At 40.3% G+C, this 18,424-nt stretch overlaps 2 protein-coding genes across 6 annotated transcripts; one reads left to right on the forward strand and one right to left on the reverse strand.

The window, feature by feature from the left end:
- The first annotated feature begins 14 nt into the window (after nucleotides 1–14).
- On the forward strand, nucleotides 15–4,203 carry apobec2b (apolipoprotein B mRNA editing enzyme, catalytic polypeptide-like 2b). Its single transcript, XM_085147077.1, has 4 exons — nucleotides 15–2,302; nucleotides 2,959–3,139; nucleotides 3,229–3,572; nucleotides 3,685–4,203. Exons 1-3 carry the CDS (start codon nucleotides 1,923–1,925, stop codon nucleotides 3,568–3,570), a joined length of 903 nt encoding a protein of 300 aa, XP_085003203.1. The 5' UTR covers nucleotides 15–1,922; the 3' UTR covers nucleotides 3,571–3,572; nucleotides 3,685–4,203.
- LOC146495458 (Fc receptor-like protein 5) lies at nucleotides 3,807–17,194 on the reverse strand. 5 transcript variants are annotated; one of them, XM_085147060.1, is made up of 21 exons: nucleotides 16,686–17,194; nucleotides 14,353–14,452; nucleotides 14,215–14,250; nucleotides 13,463–13,513; nucleotides 12,385–12,663; nucleotides 12,031–12,297; nucleotides 11,548–11,841; nucleotides 9,675–9,950; nucleotides 9,258–9,527; nucleotides 8,856–9,137; nucleotides 8,111–8,383; nucleotides 7,694–7,963; nucleotides 7,292–7,573; nucleotides 6,416–6,688; nucleotides 6,220–6,337; nucleotides 5,964–6,118; nucleotides 5,771–5,872; nucleotides 5,295–5,360; nucleotides 5,066–5,125; nucleotides 4,699–4,770; nucleotides 3,807–4,560 (listed from the first exon to the last, which is right to left on the reverse strand). In XM_085147060.1, exons 2-21 carry the CDS (start codon nucleotides 14,438–14,440, stop codon nucleotides 4,496–4,498), a joined length of 3,579 nt encoding a protein of 1,192 aa, XP_085003186.1. In that variant the 5' UTR covers nucleotides 14,441–14,452; nucleotides 16,686–17,194; the 3' UTR covers nucleotides 3,807–4,495. The 5 variants fall into 5 exon arrangements, with proteins under 5 accessions (XP_085003186.1, XP_085003185.1, XP_085003184.1 ...); XM_085147059.1 differs by lacking the exon at nucleotides 16,686–17,194 and adding an exon at nucleotides 14,529–16,446; XM_085147058.1 differs by lacking the exon at nucleotides 16,686–17,194 and having other exon boundaries at nucleotides 14,353–16,446.
- Nucleotides 17,195–18,424: the final 1,230 nt, after the last annotated feature.

An 18,424-nucleotide genomic window follows, 5' to 3' on the forward strand; every position in this document is an offset into this window, starting at 1 on the left:
CCAGAGGGTCTTTCGTAAGCCAAAATCTTTTGTATTTATTTTGAAGAAGACATGGATTGTGCTTCATGTGTATCATTTTGACCCTTATTTATATCCTCTGTCAATCCTTCAGAGGAGAGGTGAATTTCATTTCATTTTTATTATCAGCACCCCCTCCCTCCCTTTTTCAATTTCATGTGAACTTTGAGGAAGTGAAATGGGTTTGACCCTGTGTCTGTCACAGAAGACTAGCAAGGAATGACTGTTTGTGCCATGGCCAACATTTCTCTTTGTTGAACTTCACATAGATATTTTTAAATATTTTGCAGAGCATCCCTATGAAGGACAACAGGGGATAAAGTCGTGTGTGTTAGCCTTTTTTTGCTTTCTTACTCTGGGCTGGGCCTGCAGGGAGGCTGGGTAATTGCAATAATTCCATTACAGTTAAATTTGAGTCATCAGGCAGGCAGCAGTCACATCCTGCACCCCCCTCCCTCTTCCCTTATCACAGGCAACAAGCCTCACAAAATCTTATTTCTAAGGACTGAGAAATAAATGTCAGGACTGCATGCAGCTACTGTACATTTGTTCTATAATACCACATTAAAGGCATGAAGCGCTTCAGTGCCTCAATTAAGGAGCTGTGATCAATAAGGTAACCATAAACAACAGCATCAGTCTGAACATGAACAGTGCTCTCACACGGCTTACATCTATTTATTATTATTACCTGCAAAAAAAGAGAAAAACCAGTGTAACAGTTTTTGTTTTTGAAAATCAACGTGCTAATCTGTGGGCGAAACAAAGACTTCCCCTCATAGATCATAATTATCAAAGATTGCTGTGATCTTAATGATCATCATCCCGGGACGTCTCTGGATTTAGATATGGAGCTCGATATCTGTGTGGACGTGCCACTGTGTTCATCTTCGGTGTTTTCCCAGCTTTCCATGGGTGTGTTGTTGTTGTTCTTTGTTAGTATATGTGGAGCAGCTTGAGGCGCCCACCTGCCCCTCCCCTCCCCAGCTGTGACAGCTCATCCATTTGAGTTAGACGACGGGGCTGGGATGCAGCCTTGTTGGTAATTGCCTCTGAAATGAATTACTTGGCAGACAGTGAGACCGGGGGAGGAAATTGTAATTGAACTGCCCCCTCACTCCCTCCCTCGTCCTTATACCTCAAGTTATTACATCTGCAGTGCAGAAGGACGTTTTCCATCCGCACACAGACACACAAAATGCTCACACCCTTACAAAACCAATTCTTCCCCTGCACGATGGCCTCAGCAGAGCACCATATTGATGCAGGGTGATTTCATAGATTGATTGTTCACGGGCACATGCACACTAGGCCACTGCACACGCTCGCACTCTTATTCATAGCACAGAGACAAACCCTCTTTTACACACGGAGTTTGCATTTGCTTGTGCTGCTCTGCTCCAAATACTCTCCTATTTGAGGTGCCCTTTAGCTGGCCTTCCTAATGCCTAATGGGCTGCAGGACATCGGAGTTGGCACAAACAGAAGCGGTGTTTAGTATCTGGAAAGCCCTGGTTACCCCGTACACACAGACACACACACTCAGCCAAGCAGTGTTATTAATAACCTGCCTGTTGCTGGCCTGCTGACAGTTAGAAAGCCTGATGGATTGAAAAGCACTCGTGCTTGAGGCGGCACATTTGTGCACGCTGTTTGGTTTGTCTTTCATAAATTTGGACATTGTCTAAATTATGGAAGAAATTCAAGGCTCGTCTTGTCCCTTTCACCATACGCACACACTGGCAGTCGGTCATGTTTGTCATTTGGCCTTTTAATAGCCAGGCCGCTGTAGGCAGGGGACTTAGTCAGCGGAGCCACCGACCCCCTACCCTGGTCAGATATGCACAAGTTTTGACTCCAACCTTAGCACACAATAGGTGCTATTTCTGTAATGCACTAGGGTCATGACTCCACTTATACCCTCCACCCCTCCCCATCTGTCTCTCTCTCCTTTTCACCCCTGCTCTTCATCTGACACCCTCACCTACTTGCACAGAATCATGGCGGACAGAAACAGCCGGTCCAGCGTCAAGAGGAAAGAAAAGAAGGCGGAAAGCAAAACGAACAGTGAGAAGGACAAAGAAAAGGAAAAGGTGAACGAGAATATGGCAAAAAAGCCAGAAAAACCCCAGAAGAAACCAGAGAAGGTTCCTGAGCAGCCAAAGAAAGATGAAGAGAAGAGGAATGGGGAAAGTGAGGGGGCAGCAGGCGCAGACGCAAAAAACAGTGATGAAAATGGGGAGTTTCAGCCTATAGAACTGCCTCCGTTTGAGATCGTCACAGGGTGGGTAAAAGTTACTGCGTGTGCCATAAACAGTGCGTCCCACTAACCTGCTTTAGTCTCTAACACAAGCATGTTTTATCTAATAGATGTATAAGTCATATTGTTCAAATGCATGTTCTTTACTTGATTTCAATGAGACAGGAAACTAGTGACCTGCACATGCTGTTATTAACATAGTGGTAAGAATAGGGATGAGTCACGAAGTGAACACTGAACCCAGATATATCCCCTGCCTAGCATCTGTTTCCTGTATCTGTCCTATGACTATGTGCTGTCAACATTACATGAGATCTATTTTGTGTGATCCACCTGGCTCTCCTTGTGCAGCTTAACAGTAGATTATTAAGTCCGGGCAGATGGAGTTGGCTGGTATAGGTTCTTTAGGCCATAACGTTCAGTTGTTGACTCTTTATTTTTCATTTTATTTATTACTTTAGTTTGGATCATCACAAAATGAGCAACCCATGCTTAGGCAAGCAAGTGAACGTCTGCCCACCACTTTTTCTCACATTGCGCTGTCATGAACCACAATGAGAGATGACAAACCTTTTGACCCTAATGATGAGAGCAGTTTCTGCCTGTAAACCACTTCCTTTTAGATTCACTCACAAGGCAAAAGAGCGTCTTTGTTTAAACTCACACTTTTACTCTACCAGGGAACAGATGAGCCCATTCTACTTCAAGTTTCAGTTCAGGAATGTGGAGTACTCATCAGGGAGGAACAAAACCCTCCTGTGTTTCAGAGTGGATACAGCAGGAGGCAGCGCAGAGCCTCTGAAAGGTTACATGGAGGACGAGCATGCCACCGCTCACGCTGAGGTGGCCTTCTTTGAACAGGTAATGGCGTTGTGCCCAAATGTGAACTCTAGGTTTTCTCATTTCTAACTTCATAATCCAAACTCAAACCTCGACTCCCACATCTGCAGGTGCTCCCTAACGCCTCTCTAGAGTGTGATGTCACATGGTATGTATCATCTAGTCCCTGTGTGGCCTGTGCAGCCAAGTTGGCCAGCATCCTCCAGCAGCGCAAAAAGCTGCGTCTTTGTATATTCTGTTCCCGTCTCTTCGAGTGGGAGGAGCCAGAGATAGTCGAAGGGCTTAAGGGTCTGGTGAGAGCCGGCTGCAAACTGCGAATGATGAAGCCGTCCGACTTCCTGCTTGTGTGGGAAACGTACGTGGAGAAGGAGGATGAGAGCTTTACGCCCTGGGAGGATTGTCAGGAGAACTACAACTACTATATGGAAAAACTGGCAGATATGCTGAAGTAGATGTGAGTCAGTGTGTGTGTGTGTGTGAGCCACCATGCTGTTTTTGGTTCGTCACAGGTTTATTTATAGATGGTAACTTGGTGGATTCTGTCCTCTTTCTTGTCACCGTTACAGATGCACGGGACCTCCCCACCGACTGATCCACAAATCGCACTACTTGTGAAATTCCCACTGGCTGAATGTGTGTTTCTTGCAGTCACATGGTGCAGAATGTTGTTAGTTTATGCACTCTTGGCAACATTTTATACTTTTTATTAACACAATTCATGTGGAAACTTAAAATGCTTGAATTTTTACATAAATACATCAACTAATCAACATCCAAGCGGTTAGAAAACGAAGCAAGAAGCAAAGAACAAAAGTGACATTCATCGTTACGGTAAAAATAAAGTTCGGAGAACAACACAGCCTGTGTTACATCTGCTGACATCTGCTGCTTGTTCAGAGAACTGAAGATCTAACTGAATAAATTCTCCTCCACGTCATCGTACATGTGAAATATATACAGCAACTCAACATGAACAGTGATTATAAATGATGTTCAGCTCATAAATAATGTTTTTTCTATTTAACAGTGCCTTAAAAACCAAATTCATTCAAACAATGTGAATTAAACGATGCATAAATCCTCAACAGTTTTGTGCTTTTTGGTAATGTGTGTATAAAATATCTGTTCATGCATATTTTATGATATGTTTATTTAAAACGATCTCGCCCTGAAGAGTTTCCAGCTGTCGGGTCGTGACAGAGTACGTCTAAAACGAAACTTTTACATCAATCGTAATGATCATCAGCTGACTGCCACATCACTAGATCGCACAAAGATGTTGTTTTCTGGTGTGCACTGACCATTAAAGCCTCACAGAGCTGAAGTCTGCTGACTCATTGATAGGCCTGTTGTTGATGCAAAGACTTCTTCATTGGCTCAGTTCAGAAAAGAACTCAGCCCACCGTTGGTTTCTGTCGTTTCCTGGTTGTCAGTCATTGCAGCTAAAGACAAGGTTTGTGGAAAAACAGAGAAATTGTGTTTTATGTTTTAGAAACGCTGACACAGGATCATCATCATCATCACCGTAGAATAAAAAAATAAGCGCATTAGGAAAGTGCATTTGTGATTTAAACTATTACCTTGGTCCTCCTGCTTGGTTATTGGTAAGGGTGTTGTTTCACTGCAGACGGTGCCATTCTCCTCCTCTTCTTCTGTTCAGGCGGATTAAGAAAGAAAAGAATCAGCATCTTTTACGACAGCTGAGCGCTTATTTAAGTATATCAATCAAATCTTCTCTGCTTACAGCGATTTTCTTACTTTTCAGTTTCAGACTTACTGCAAAATATGACATTTAAAGGAAGTATTTTGTTTCTCCCAAGGAAGTGATGTATTCTCAGTTTCCTCATATTACATAGTTACAAAAGCAGCAGATGAATCAATCGTGATGATGACTTCTTCGAAAAAGGACTTATTTGCTTACTCATTACGATATTTATTTATGTTTACCTTTAGCTGGTGCATTCAGAGAGGCGTCAGTGATGTACTCAACCAGTGGACACGGTACATCTGCAGTAAGACGAATAAAGAAGTTAAATACAGGAAGTCACACCTAAACTTTTATGTGCAAGTCGGTAGTTTCCCAGCCTTTAATTTTTTGTTTTTTGTGGTGGGCTCTATCTACAGCATACTTAGAAAGGGCGACCAAAACCTCGTCACTGACATGGTGTTAACTTACCGGTTATCTTTAGCTCGGCCATTGTCGGAAACAGGTTGACCTCTTCCATTTTGTCATCACGACCATCTGTGTGAAAATTAACAGCTCAAGTCATTGTGATACTTGTATTGATTTTGACATTAATACTGTGCTAACTTTGGATTGCATTAACCCTTTAAGATAATCGTTTATCTTTAGCTATAAAATGATTCACTAACTTACTGGTACTTAGTCTGTTTAATAGTGTCGAGTGGGAGAGATGCTGCTACACCCAAGAAAGACACTTTGAGAGCAGTGAGAGGGTGAAAGTGCAGGCTGAATAGATAAACATTTGTGCACCTGTCCAACCAAATGCAGCTGCAGATTTAGGTGCAAATCGGTTTTATTTCACTCTGACAGACACTTCAGTTTGCCCACTTTCATTCATTCTAAAAGTTCTGACGTTGGTTCTTACAGAGTTGTAGAATTTGCACAGTCAAAAAGATAAGAAAGCATACTCGGTTTGCGGAAGACTCTCAGGGCCACGCATCCTATCAAGACCGCAGCGATGCCAAAGACGATGCAGCCAGAGATGGAAAGAAGCACCCTCCTCTTTAACACTAAACATTAAAACAAAACAAAGCACAAGATTAATGACAGAATATTATTTTGAGAGAAGATTCATAACTAGCAGAGCTCAGTTATACTTACGAAGGTTCTTGGTCTTGAAAGAGTCACTGGATTTTGAGTATAAGGGTCTCTCATCAGCATGTGCACAGCAGGTGTAAGTGCTCTGGTCGGGGTCATTGCTGGGAGTCACTGTATGTTTCTCAGAGAATGAATCGGTTCGTTTCCCCTCTTTGAACCTATTAAAATTCAGTTTATTGAACATCTGCATTACTGCTGAATTACCCTAAAGAGCAGAATCTACACAGGGCACTAATAATTATGGACATTGTTATATTACCATGTGTAACTCGTCCAGTTGTGCGTGCTCTCCTTTACTTCACATAATAGAATCAAGCTATCAGTGGAGAAGACGTCTGACCAGCCCGTTAGCAGGACTATAGAAGCCTTTGGGCGCTCTGTAAGAAACGCAACCAAAAAGTGAATAACAAACATTCAAAACCAGAAGAATGAAAGGAGGAAATCAAAAACCTTACCTTCAACTTTGAGCTCTACTGTTTTACTGTCTGAACTGAAGACCTTTTTTTCTGTTCCTCTGCTAACTGTGCATTTATATAAACCAGAGTCTTTTGTTGTCACAGAAGTGATGTTGTAATTGTTTCCAGATAAGTCTAACTTTTTTCCATCTTTGTACCACTGATACGTCCATCCAGAGGAAACATTAACGTGACAGTTAAAGGACACTGAGTCCTCAGAGTGCATCAAATTATGTGCCGGATTCTGCTCCAGTGTGACTGTCGGTTTTGCATCTGAGGGTTGATAAGAATCAACAATAAGAGTTGTACAATAGCACTGAAATACAAGTCAGACGGCGTAGCCTGATCTAAAGGTAAGACGACCATTAACTAGTTTGCACTGCTTTAAATATCTATTTTCATTACGAGAACATTTCTCTGCCAGGATGAAAAAACTATTTTATTTGAGGTAGTTACAGAGTTACACAATGGTGCTGCTCCATCCCTGTGATGCTACAGTAAACATAACAACATGTTAATGTATTTTTTTAAAGTGTAAATATAATAATGACTTTATAGGACTTCATGTGAATTAACCGCTGACTTCCTGCAGACTTTATCAGCTTTGCATTGAATGAGGTTAACATGGGTGTTTGTGTTTTTATGGCTTCTCTAATTTTCAAGACAACCTTCCCCCTCTGGTGTGAGCTCATACTGAACATTGCATTTGTAAACAGGTCAACACTCTCATAGTCTAACTGTTAGCAGGAGAGTAAACAGCCTGACATTCGCAATCTTTTAAACCTTTACTTTAAAATTACAGATAAAAGAGCTAAAAAAAAGACAAGTTTTAATGAAGAATCGTGTCAAAAAGAAGAAGAAGAAAACAAATCTCACCATAGATGTGAAGTTTTGGTGAAGAACTGTTGGTGCTGTAGACGTCCCTGCTCTTCAGTTTTCCTGAGCAGCTGTAGCTTCCCCCGTCTGAGGTTGAAGCAGAGGTGATGAAAAGATTTCTGCCCTTATCTGAATTATAATGCTGGACCTTAGTGCCATCTCTGTAAAACGCGTATGTCCAGTCAGCGCTGTCCGTCTGCATCTCACAGTTCATATTCACACTCTCAGTGGGGAACACATCTGGCCATTTGGTTACTAGCTTCAAAGTTGGAACAGGAATTTCTAAAAAATAAAATATAAGAGACTCGTTAATCATTTTACAAATCATTAGAGATTTTCTGTTTTGATTCTCCCCAAAGTATCTCAAATCACATGATTTCAAAGTGTCTTTCTTTAGCTCACCAGAGATCTGTAAGGTCCGCTGGTCACTGAATTCTGTGTTGAATCCTGTTTTCTCTCTTCTGGCCTTGCACTTATAAACTCCCCCGTTTAACAAACCGAGTCCTTCCATTTTTAAACTGTTGCTGTTGTTGCGAATTGATGCTTCATCTTTGTACCAGTCATAGCTCCATCCATCTGAGTTTTCAACTTTGCATTCAAAGGACACCTTTTCTCCAACGTAAAGCTTTTTAGCATCTGGTTGTTGAGTTATTGTAGGCTTAGGCTTGTTTTCTGAACAGACAAAGAAGAAGTAGTGTTTGTGTTTAATTTTAGACAGAAGCGACTGAAGTGTTCATGAAAAAGGTTCTGAAATGAAAGCAGGAACAAACCTGCTAGACTACAAACAAATATTCTGAAGAAGAGTCAATAGAAACTTACCTTGTACTTTAAGTTGTTTAGCTCCACTTGAATCAGTGATGAAGGCTGGATTTTGACCTCTTGTTGCTTTGCATGTATACGATCCCCCATCTGCTGCTCCATTAATTTGAACTTTAAGTTTGTCTGATGATCCAGTAACCTTACTGACATCTTTGTACCACAGGTACGTCCATTCAGACTGGACACTGATGGCACAGCTGAAGGTGACCGCTTCTCCAGCAAACATCACATTGTAGTCTGGATCTCGTGTCAGTGTGAGAGTGGGTTTCTCAGCTGAGGGGATATGAACATGACAGTCAAAAATTATGCAGTATTTAATGTGGACATTGTGACGTGCCTCAAACAAATACTCTTGTATTTTAATATAATATTTAATATGTTTTATACCTGAACTTGAAAAAATTCCCTTGTAAAAATACACAAAAGCGTTTGTGATGTTGTGTAAATTTCTAACACTCACCACACTGTGAGAGAAACTTCAGAACAGTTTTTATAAATGAAAGCAGAAACAAACCTGCTAGACTACAAATAAATATTCTGAAGAAGAGTTTATATAAACATACCTTGCACATTTGTAAATGAGTTATTACTGTCATTCTCTAACTGTTAGCAGGAGAGTAAACAGCCTGACATTCGCAACATTTTAAACCTTTACTTTAAAATTACAGCTAAAACAGCAAAACTGAAAAAGACAAGTTTTAATGAAGAATCATGTCAAAAAGAAGAAGAAGAAAACAAATCTCACCATAGACGTGAAGTTTTGGTGAAGAACTGTTGGTGCTGTAGACGTCCCTGCTCTTCAGTTTTCCTGAGCAGCTGTAGCTTCCCCCGTCTGAGGTTGAAGCAGAGGTGATGAAAAGATTTCTGCCCTTATCTGAATTATAATGCTGGACCTTAGTGCCATCTCTGTAAAACGCGTATGTCCAGTCAGCGCTGTCCGTCTGCATCTCACAGCTCATATTTACACTCTCAGTGGGGAACACATCTGGCCATTTGGTTACTAGCTTCAAAGTTGGAACAGGAATTTCTAAAAAATAAAATATAAGAGACTCGTTAATCATTTTACAAATCATTAGAGATTTTCTGTTTTGATTCTCACCAAAGTATCTCAAATCACATGATTTCAAAGTGTCTTTCTTTAGCTCACCAGAGATCTGTAAGGTCCGCTGGTCACTGAATTCTGTGTTGAATCCTGTTTTCTCTCTTCTGGCCTTGCACTTATAAACTCCCCCGTTTAACAAACCGAGTCTTTCCATTTTTAAACTGTTGCTGTTGTTGCGAAATGATGCTTCATCTTTGTACCAGTCATAGCTCCATCCATCTGAGTTTTCAACATTGCATTCAAAGGACACCTTTTCTCCAACGTAAAGCTTTTTAGCATCTGGCTGTTGAGTTATTGTAGGCTTAGGCTTGTTTTCTGAACAGACAAAGAAGAAGTAGTGTTTGTGTTTATCTTTAGACAGAAGCGACCGAAGTGTTCATGAAAAAGGTTCTGAAATGAAAGCAGGAACAAACCTGCTAGACTACAAACAAATATTCTGAAGAAGAGTCAATAGAAACTTACCTTGTACTTTAAGTTGTTTAGCTCCACTTAAATCAGTGTTGAATGGATTTTGATTTTGACCTCTTGTTGCTTGGCATGTATACGATCCCACATCTGCTGCTCCATTAATTTGAACTTTAAGTTTGTCGGATGATCCAGTAACCTTACTGCCATCTTTGTACCACAGGTACGTCCATTCAGACTGGACACTGATGGCACAGCTGAAGGTGACCGCTTCTCCAGCAAACATCACATTGTAGTTTGGATCTCGTGTCAGTGTGAGAGTGGGTTTCTCAGCTGAGGGGATAAGAACATGACAGTCAAAAATTACGTGGGAGCTAATGTGTAGCTAGTGATGTGCCTCAAACAATTACTTGTATTTTAATATAATATTTAATATGTTTTATACCTGAACTTGAAAAATTCCTTTGTAAAAATACACAAAAGCATTTGTGATGTTATGTAAATTTCTAAAACTCACCACACACTGTGAGAGAAACTTCAGAACTGGGGCTACGTCCACACGTACACGGGTATTTTTGAAAACGGAGATTTTCCGTTTTCGTTTTAAAAAATAATCCCGTCCACACGTAAAGGCAGAAAGGAAGGAAAACGCTGCTAGGAACATGCCAAAGCAGCAGGTGGCGCTATATTCCTATCTGTGCAGAAATGTTGGCCAATCAGAAGTCTAGAAGCCTCGGCGGGAAATAGTAAACAAAGCTGGGGCATAGAAGCAGAACCGAGTGGAGTGTGGAGGGACAGTAACTGTGTGTGTATATGTAAGCATTTAAACACTGCAGAGAGTAAAATTAAAAGTAACAGTATTAGTAGAAATTCATTTCACCGAAACAATAACATGGCGCACACTGTGACTTCGAAAAAGGCGCACATCTTTGACGCTGCGTTTTCTCGTCCACAGTAAATGCAAAAACGGAGTTTTAGAAAATATCCACCCTGGCCGGAGTTTTTAGAAATCTCCGTTTTCAGTGGCCGAAAACGCCGTTTACGTGTGGACGAAAGGTGCAAACGCATAGAAAAATCTGCGTTTTCAAAAATACCCGAGTACGTGTGGACGTAGCCTGGTTTGGCTGGTGACAGCCCTGTTCTGGATTTTTCCACTACACTTATATTTTCCTATATGACCAGCTGAAGCAGAGCTGATGGAAAGACCAGCTCCATCCACATCTAAAGACACAGTACCATCAGCGTGGACCTGCGTCCCATCTCTCTACCATGTATATATCCAGTTACAGGCGCCCTGCCCCATCCCACACTTGAACTTCACAATCGGTGGGGAACACATGACGAAAGCAGACGCATTAACCATTCAACATAACATGCTTTTACAGTTGCAGCTAGCAATGATTTCTATTATTTAGTGTGTAAAACAGGATGTGTCCTTTTACACAAATGATCTTTCCCTGACAGCTCCACCTATGTTCTAACACCCTGACGGCTTTTGAGGCATCCCTCTGTGCTTTATGCTACACCACAACATCCTGTTTCGACAGACGATGCAGAAAATAACGGAAGGAAGATGCTCTCAAAATGCTGTTTCACGGAGTATAAAGAAGTTTTGAGGTTTTAATAACAGTATGGACAACGCAAAATATGACCTGCTTATAACACAAGATCAGCAACCCAACTGTTTATTTACAACAATAATTTTACTTGTTTTCACCTATTGTTGTGGTGAGGTTTGAGAAAACTGATAAGAATCTCATGTTTGTCAGTGAGATATATATGAAGCAACGCAAAGGGCCAAAACAGACTGCTTGGCTCTGTCCACAGTGACAGAATCACCCTATTAGCCTGTCATACTCTTATTACTTTGTTATTTCTTAAACTGTTAATGCAAATTAATGTAATACCATGCACATGCAAGAAAACTCACCCCTAACTTGGATCATAACCTCGTTGCTGAATCCAGAGTTCACTCCCCTAGATGTAAGGTGAGCTTTGCAGGTATATGATCCTTTATGCGTCTGATGGACCGAGGTGATTTTTAATGATGATCCGTCTCCATTAATGATCTCAACTGGGTTATTTTGGAGCTGCTGATTATTTCTGTGCCATGTAAACGTCCAGCCAGGGCTGCTGCCGACAACTTGACAGTGAAATTCCACCGCCTCATCTTCAAACACATCTTTCCAGGCAGTCTGAAGCTGCAGAGCTGGTGTTGGTGGGTCTGTAACACAGAAAAAGTCAACAGAGAACTTTAAAAATAATAAATTAACTGCAGGTTAAAAGAGTATCAGTAAGAAAACCAAATTGCTACGTACATCATCCGAGTACTATACATGCATCCAAAGGTTACACACAGCCTCATGTAAATAAACATGAATGATGTAGTTTATGTGGCGCAGTGGATACTTACCAATAACGTTAAGAGTTGTGCTCTCACTTGGGCCTGTAAGAAACTGATCTCTTTTGCCTTTGCAATAATACTGTCCACTGTTTTGAGTCGTTACAGAATTTATGGTATACGACTTAGTATTAACTCCTGAAATCTGGTTTTCATCATTGTACCACAGGTACTCCCATCCAGACGACACATCAACGCTGCAGTTGAAAGTGATGGATTCACCGGGGAACATCTCGCCAAAGTCTGAATCTCGTGTAAGTGTGGGCTTGGGTGTGCTTGCTGCTCAGGACACAGAAAGAAAAGGGTATGCTTCAGCAGTCTACACTCTCTCTATAAATACCGCACAAATATTGCAACGAACCTTACCATAAACTTTAATTTCGACAGGTCCACTTTCCTTAGTTTGACTGGGCTTCTTTTTGCCCTCAACTACACAGGTGTAACTTCCAGAATCTTGTGTTGATGTTGCTGTGATTGTAAGCTTATCTGGGGACGGAGACAAATTTGGATCTAGAGGGCTTCCATTTTTCTTCCATGTGAAGATCAGCTCCGAGCTGCTAGTGGCTTTACATTCTAGCACTACTTTCTCAGAAGAGAAGACGTCTGACCAGGAGGAAGTTCGCTCCAGATCTGGTACCGGAGGCACTGAAAATTAAAAAAGTGAAAGAATGGGAATGAATGAGGGTTTACACTCCTAAAAGAAAAACAACTGGGAGTATGTTTCGATTCCATTCGTATATCCAGAATCTGAGCAAAACCCCTCTAATGATGGATACTGACTTAGTATAAAAATATCAGTAAATCTAAAAAATAAATCACAAACGAAGCATCTGTGAATGTAGAACACAGTAAAAGTGAAGTAGATGGGAGCACAAAAACACCAGATGCTAATCCTGTCAGGTAAGAACAGGAAACCAAAGTTGCCAAAACTTGACAATTAAAGGCCGGAAAAAACATTTTGATTGGTTCGATTTCTGTAATGACATAACCTCAGAATTGTTGCGTTGAATGGGGCGTTTTATGGGTCAGTAGGAAGTCTTTAGATACTCTACAGCATCAATCAGACATCACCTAAAAAGCTTACTCAAGTAGCCCATTGTTGCTGGCCCTGCCCATTCCTTTACTGATAAATTGCACCCATCTATTCAACAGGACGGCATGCCAAAGCTCAAACACTCACACTGTATTCTTGAACACAACGAAGCGTTCACTGAATTCAGATCTGACTAGATGTCAGTGAAATACGTCACCTGTCGGATGTGGTTAAATAAAACAAATCCATCATGCAGCTACTGCTGCCCACTAATGTGCAGTCTGTGCATGATGCTCGTCGTGCCAGTTAAAGTAGCTCTGAAGCCAAAAACGAGCCCGACATGTTAGCGGCACAGTGTAAGTGGCGTTTGATGAGTACATATGATCAAAAAAACTGAGGTCATAATCTCACCAAAAGGAGGAGGTGTTGTCGATTCACGTTCTCTAGAACTGTAGGTGGTTGCTGGATGAAGAAGAGAAAAGATGTGGAGAGCAAAGTTTAGACTAAAAAAACCTCCAAGGTTTGAGTCATTTCCACAATGTAAAGGTGAGACTTCAGAAAAACACTGGTAACAGTTAAATCAGAGCTCCAATCTCAAACTGCAATGCCTAATTCTTTTTTAAGTAGACACGAATGATTGAAATGAAGACATTTTTCACAACTTTTAAGAACTTTTAGTTTGATAAAACAATGACTTAAAAGCACTTATCATGTAGAAAAAGGAGGAAAAATCCTTTGTGTCCTAAAACAATTACACAATACATCCACTCTCAATACTGTCAAGTGAAACCTACGGCATGATGCCAGGAGACTATTGAGATTAGGCTGGCGTGAGGTAATACGGACACATGAGTTTAGAAGTTGTGTGTATCTAGTTGTAGGAACTTTCAGACTCATGACAATAAAGTACTTCATGTTCCTCTTGTTAAATTTACCCAAGTTCTACTTCCTAAACATTGCTCTTGCTCGACTCAGACCAGCCCATGTTTAAGCGACAGTTTATGATCTTAACAGTTAACTTCAGTACTGAATCTAGTGTTTTTGCTCAACATGAAAATGTTTAATTTTTTTTTTTCCAAAAATCATCTTCAACTTCTAAAACAGTTCAATCTGCTCAAATGTGTCAAAATCTGCTCTCGGTATGAAAGACGGTTTTTCCCTACCATCGTTTTCCTGAGAAGCACAAACAGCAGCCATATCTGTCAAAGAATCAAACAATGTTCAGCTGCATTAAGATTTGCATGTAAGTGAAAATATTCTTTATAAACTACAGAATTGAACAGAAACGCTTAAAAACTTACAGATTACACTGAAGACCTTGAACAGCCACATTTTCCATTGAGCTGCACGTGTAGCACATGTAGAGACCGGGTGTCTCAGTTGACTCATATATCTGCTTCGCTGTGACATTCAGTAAAGGAAATAGAGCAGTTGCAGTATAAATGGGCGTATGTGACAGCTTCATTTCTGAACTCACCTCAGGACAGCAGCTTTCCTGTCGCTCTCTGACAACTGCCTTTTTTTGTTAAAGCAACAGGAAATGTGTTGGTGAACCACACTCAGATGTTTGTTGTTCAGACAAAGTTGAACTGCTGATTTGTGTGAAATAAAAGGAGGGTTTAGGGAATTGAAAGAACGTGCAAGATGCTAAATGTTGACAAAGCTCGATATTGTGCTCAATTTGACGATTTTAGACCTAAAGTTGTCGATGACTTATTTCATATATGTTTATTTCATTGTGCAGAAAAAAACTAAACAAAAGAAATAATTTAAAAAAAAACTACCAACATCAACAAATGCATTCCTAAAATCAAAGTTATCATTTTACTATGGTGCAGGCCATTTGGAAACTGCAGCTGAGGCGTGATTTGAGGGGATGAACGGAAACTGCAGGATATTTAAATTATACTTTTTTTAAACTTATATGAAACTAGCGTCTAACCACAAACTGTGACTGCCTTTTGTCTTCAGCTGAAAGTTGCTCTTGAAAAACAAGAAAGGAAATTTCTTAACAGCTTCATTTTGACTGAAAACACCTTTTAGAGCACACGTGTAACTATATTATATGTAATATTCAAAACAGCCTTAACGAGCACATCAGTTATAAGTAATTATTAAGTGTCGAATGAATCTTTCTCTCTCTGGTGACTTCCTGTAAGGCTGGGTGTTTTGCACTGAGATCACATTTCAGTTCCTGTGTAAGCGAGGACTTCACTCACTCTACTCACCACAAGGTGTCTGTATAACACAGAAAATCCCGTTATGTCACGTCAAACTAAAACAAATCTCGGTTCATATCAAACCTGAGAATAACAACCATAACAATCTTTTTTCTTTTTTAAAAAAAAACAAAAAACATTTGCATATATCAGCCTTTTGATTTATCCAGTTTATTAAAGTCTGATTATAATGATTAGATTTCACCAGGGCATGCATACTCAGTGGCCACTTCATTAGTTACACCTTGCTAGTACAAAGTACTTGCTCTTTTGCTTGCAGAACATCGTCAGTTCTTCATGATCCAGATGATGTAAGATGCTGTGAACATTCCTCAGATGCCACACGTCCACTTGCTTTTATGTTGTTTATGACCCTACCATCTGAACTTATTATTGTAGGGTCTTTACCTATAAAAAGTACCTTGAAGCAACAGTTGTTGTTGCACTATATAAATAAAACTGAACAGAATTTAGTTGGATTGAATTGAATGTGGATGAGAAATTGAGATAAATCACACCTGCCATCATTTTTTGCACTCTTCCAGTGTCAGTTTTGGTGTGTGCATTTGTGTAGCCTCACTGTTCTCTTATTACCCTACATGAGTGGCTTCCAGTCTGGTCTTCTGCTGCTTCTGCATCAACTTGTGCATTCAGAGGAGCTCTTCTGCACACCTTGGTTGTAATCAGCGGTTCTTTGAGTTAGTGTTGCCCTGATATCAGCTCAAAGCATTCGGTCGATTCTCCCCTGACTTATGGCATCAATATTTTCTGTTTTTCAGACGATACCATCAAACCCTAGAGATGATTGTGTGGGAAAGTTCCAGAAGACCAGCAGTTTCTGAAATAGCCAGACCAGCCTGTCTGACACCAACAACTATGCCACATTCAAAAATACTTAATTGAGCTTCATTCTGATGCTGAGTTTGAACTTCTGCTTTGAAGGTAGTCTGTATAATATCTGCTGCCATAATCCACTGAGTTGCAGCCATGTGATGGGCAGTTGAACAGGTGTAGCCAGTGAAGTGGCTACTGAGTGTATATGTTTCTATAATGCTATAAAGGGGGAAAAACTGCATGATTTGTCTAAAGTAGCATTTACTGAATCATATGTTTTGGAGTCGTTTTATTTTGGTATTGATGCTGCTGCTACTACTACTACTACTACTACTACTACTAATAATAATAATAATAATAATAATAATAATAATAATAATAATAATAAACAGGCACTTACAGGTACTGTTATCGGTGGCTTGAACTACATACACCAACCTCTGCTCTGTTTAAAACCGCAGTTTAGCGGTTGTTAGTGAGTAGTTGACATTAAAGTTAGCAGTGCCATTCGCTTCTGACACCATTAATCGTTCCATACGTCAACAAACATCTTTTTTTAAGTTAGAGAAAGTAAAACTTACGTTGTCGTTAACATAAACGTTACTGTCACATCCAATGATGCGTTCACGGGTCGGTTTCACTTCCAGAGCGCACAGTCTCCTTCCTGTCTTCTAAACTGGGATTTCCGTAGTTTTTCTTTTCCCAAACTTTACTACTTCCAACATCGCAAACATCGCGCAAACAGTGATGAGTAACTGGACTGTTCCTGTTATCAACGTGTAAACAGGCTAAACAAAAGATGCTTCCAGATGTATGTACAGTTTCGCTTTACATTTCCCCCCAACAGGACTTCAGGTGATTCTGGCAAAGACAATAATGGGCAGAGTCGTGGTATTTCCCTTGTTTGTCTTACCTAAAAGGTCTCGCCAATCCTGGAAGCTTTGCTGTGCATCTGGACACTTCTTTTCTTTTCTTTGTTACCTTCATATTCAGGTCCTGTTCAGTTAAACTGTTTCATTATTAATAAAAGATAATGTACAGTCACTCACTGTTCCTGATGAAACACCGGTGCAGTGTCAATAATATTACTAATATTACTAATATTAATACTAATAACTGTTTGAAAACTAAATCATGAAGTGGTGCTTTTCTTCTTTCTGGGGTTTTTCGAGAAAACATTTCAAACTTAAATGTTTTTTCCACAGAGGCAATGGTGGAACTCTTCAAAGAGTGTATAGTTGAATAAGATAGCTCGGCAGATATTATTTCATTTCAACATTTATTGTTTTTTAGAAAACAATAAATGTTGTACAACACTAGCTGCAAAGACAATCTTGTGTTTGGTGGCAGAAGTTGAGGGGCTAACAGAGAGAAACAGACACATGTGCCTGCAGCCAACATTGATCCACCAATTAACCTGACATACGTACAGGTAGGTCCATATATATTTGGACACTTTTTACCTGTATACTTAAACATATTCCAATTATTGCTACATAATAAACATGGACATAATATGCAGACTCAGCTTTCATTCAAGCGTATCCACATTCAAATTGGATGAAGTGTTTAGGAGTACAGGTCCTTAACATGCACCACCCTCTTTTTAAAGGGACCAAAAGTAATCGGACAATTGATTTAAAGGCTATTTGATGGACTCATTGTGTCATTACTAATGAAGCAGATAAAATGACTGCAGTTGATTTGAGCTGTGGTGCTCGAATTTGGAAGATATTGCTATGAACAGACAACATGCGGTCAAAGCAGCTCTCCATGCAGGTGAAACGAGCCTCCTTAAGCTGCAAAAACAGGAAAAAAAACTCATCTGAGACTTTGCTGCAGTAGTAGGAGAGACAAAATCTACAGTTTGGTACATCCTGAGAAAGAAAGCATTGGTGAGGTCAGCAACGTAAAAAGATCTGGATGTCCAAGGAAGACAACAGTGGTGGATGATTGCAGAATTATTTCCATGGTGATGAAAAATCCTATCACATCAGCCAACCAAGTGAACAACACTCTCCAGGAGGTAGGCGTACCAGTAACCAACCATGAAAGTAAATACAGAGTTCACTGTGAGGTTCAAGCCACTCATAAGCCCCAAGAATAGAAAGCTAGATTGGACTTTGCTAAAAACAAACAAAAAGAAAAACAAAACATCAAAAAAAGCCAGCACAGTTCTGGAAAAACATTCTTTCGAGATGAAACCAAGATCAACCAATCAGAATGATGGCAAAATTATGGAACAGCTCATGATCCAATGATACCACATCATCTGTAAAACACAGCGGGGGCTTGGCCATGCATGGCTGCCAGTGTCACT

The sequence above is a fragment of the Neolamprologus multifasciatus genome, chromosome 20 (assembly GCF_963576455.1).
Source record: "Neolamprologus multifasciatus chromosome 20, fNeoMul1.2, whole genome shotgun sequence".
Lineage (NCBI taxonomy): Eukaryota > Metazoa > Chordata > Actinopteri > Cichliformes > Cichlidae > Neolamprologus > Neolamprologus multifasciatus.

Excerpts from the sequence above, each read along its gene's own strand:
- apobec2b (XM_085147077.1), top strand. The coding sequence starts at position 1,923 with ATGACTCCACTTATACCCTCCACCCCTCCCCATCTGTCTCTCTCTCCT. Across the intron at positions 2,303-2,958 it reads CCGTTTGAGATCGTCACAGG|GGAACAGATGAGCCCATTCT; the intron begins GTGGGTAAAAGT and ends TTACTCTACCAG. Across the intron at positions 3,140-3,228 it reads AGGTGGCCTTCTTTGAACAG|GTGCTCCCTAACGCCTCTCT; the intron begins GTAATGGCGTTG and ends CCACATCTGCAG.
- LOC146495458 (XM_085147058.1), bottom strand. The coding sequence starts at position 14,461 with ATGTCACAGCGAAGCAGATATATGAGTCAACTGAGACACCCGGTCTCT. Across the intron at positions 12,664-13,462 it reads GACAACACCTCCTCCTTTTG|TGCCTCCGGTACCAGATCTG; the intron begins GTGAGATTATGA and ends TTTAATTTTCAG. Across the intron at positions 7,574-7,693 it reads GCGGACCTTACAGATCTCTG|AAATTCCTGTTCCAACTTTG; the intron begins GTGAGCTAAAGA and ends TTTATTTTTTAG.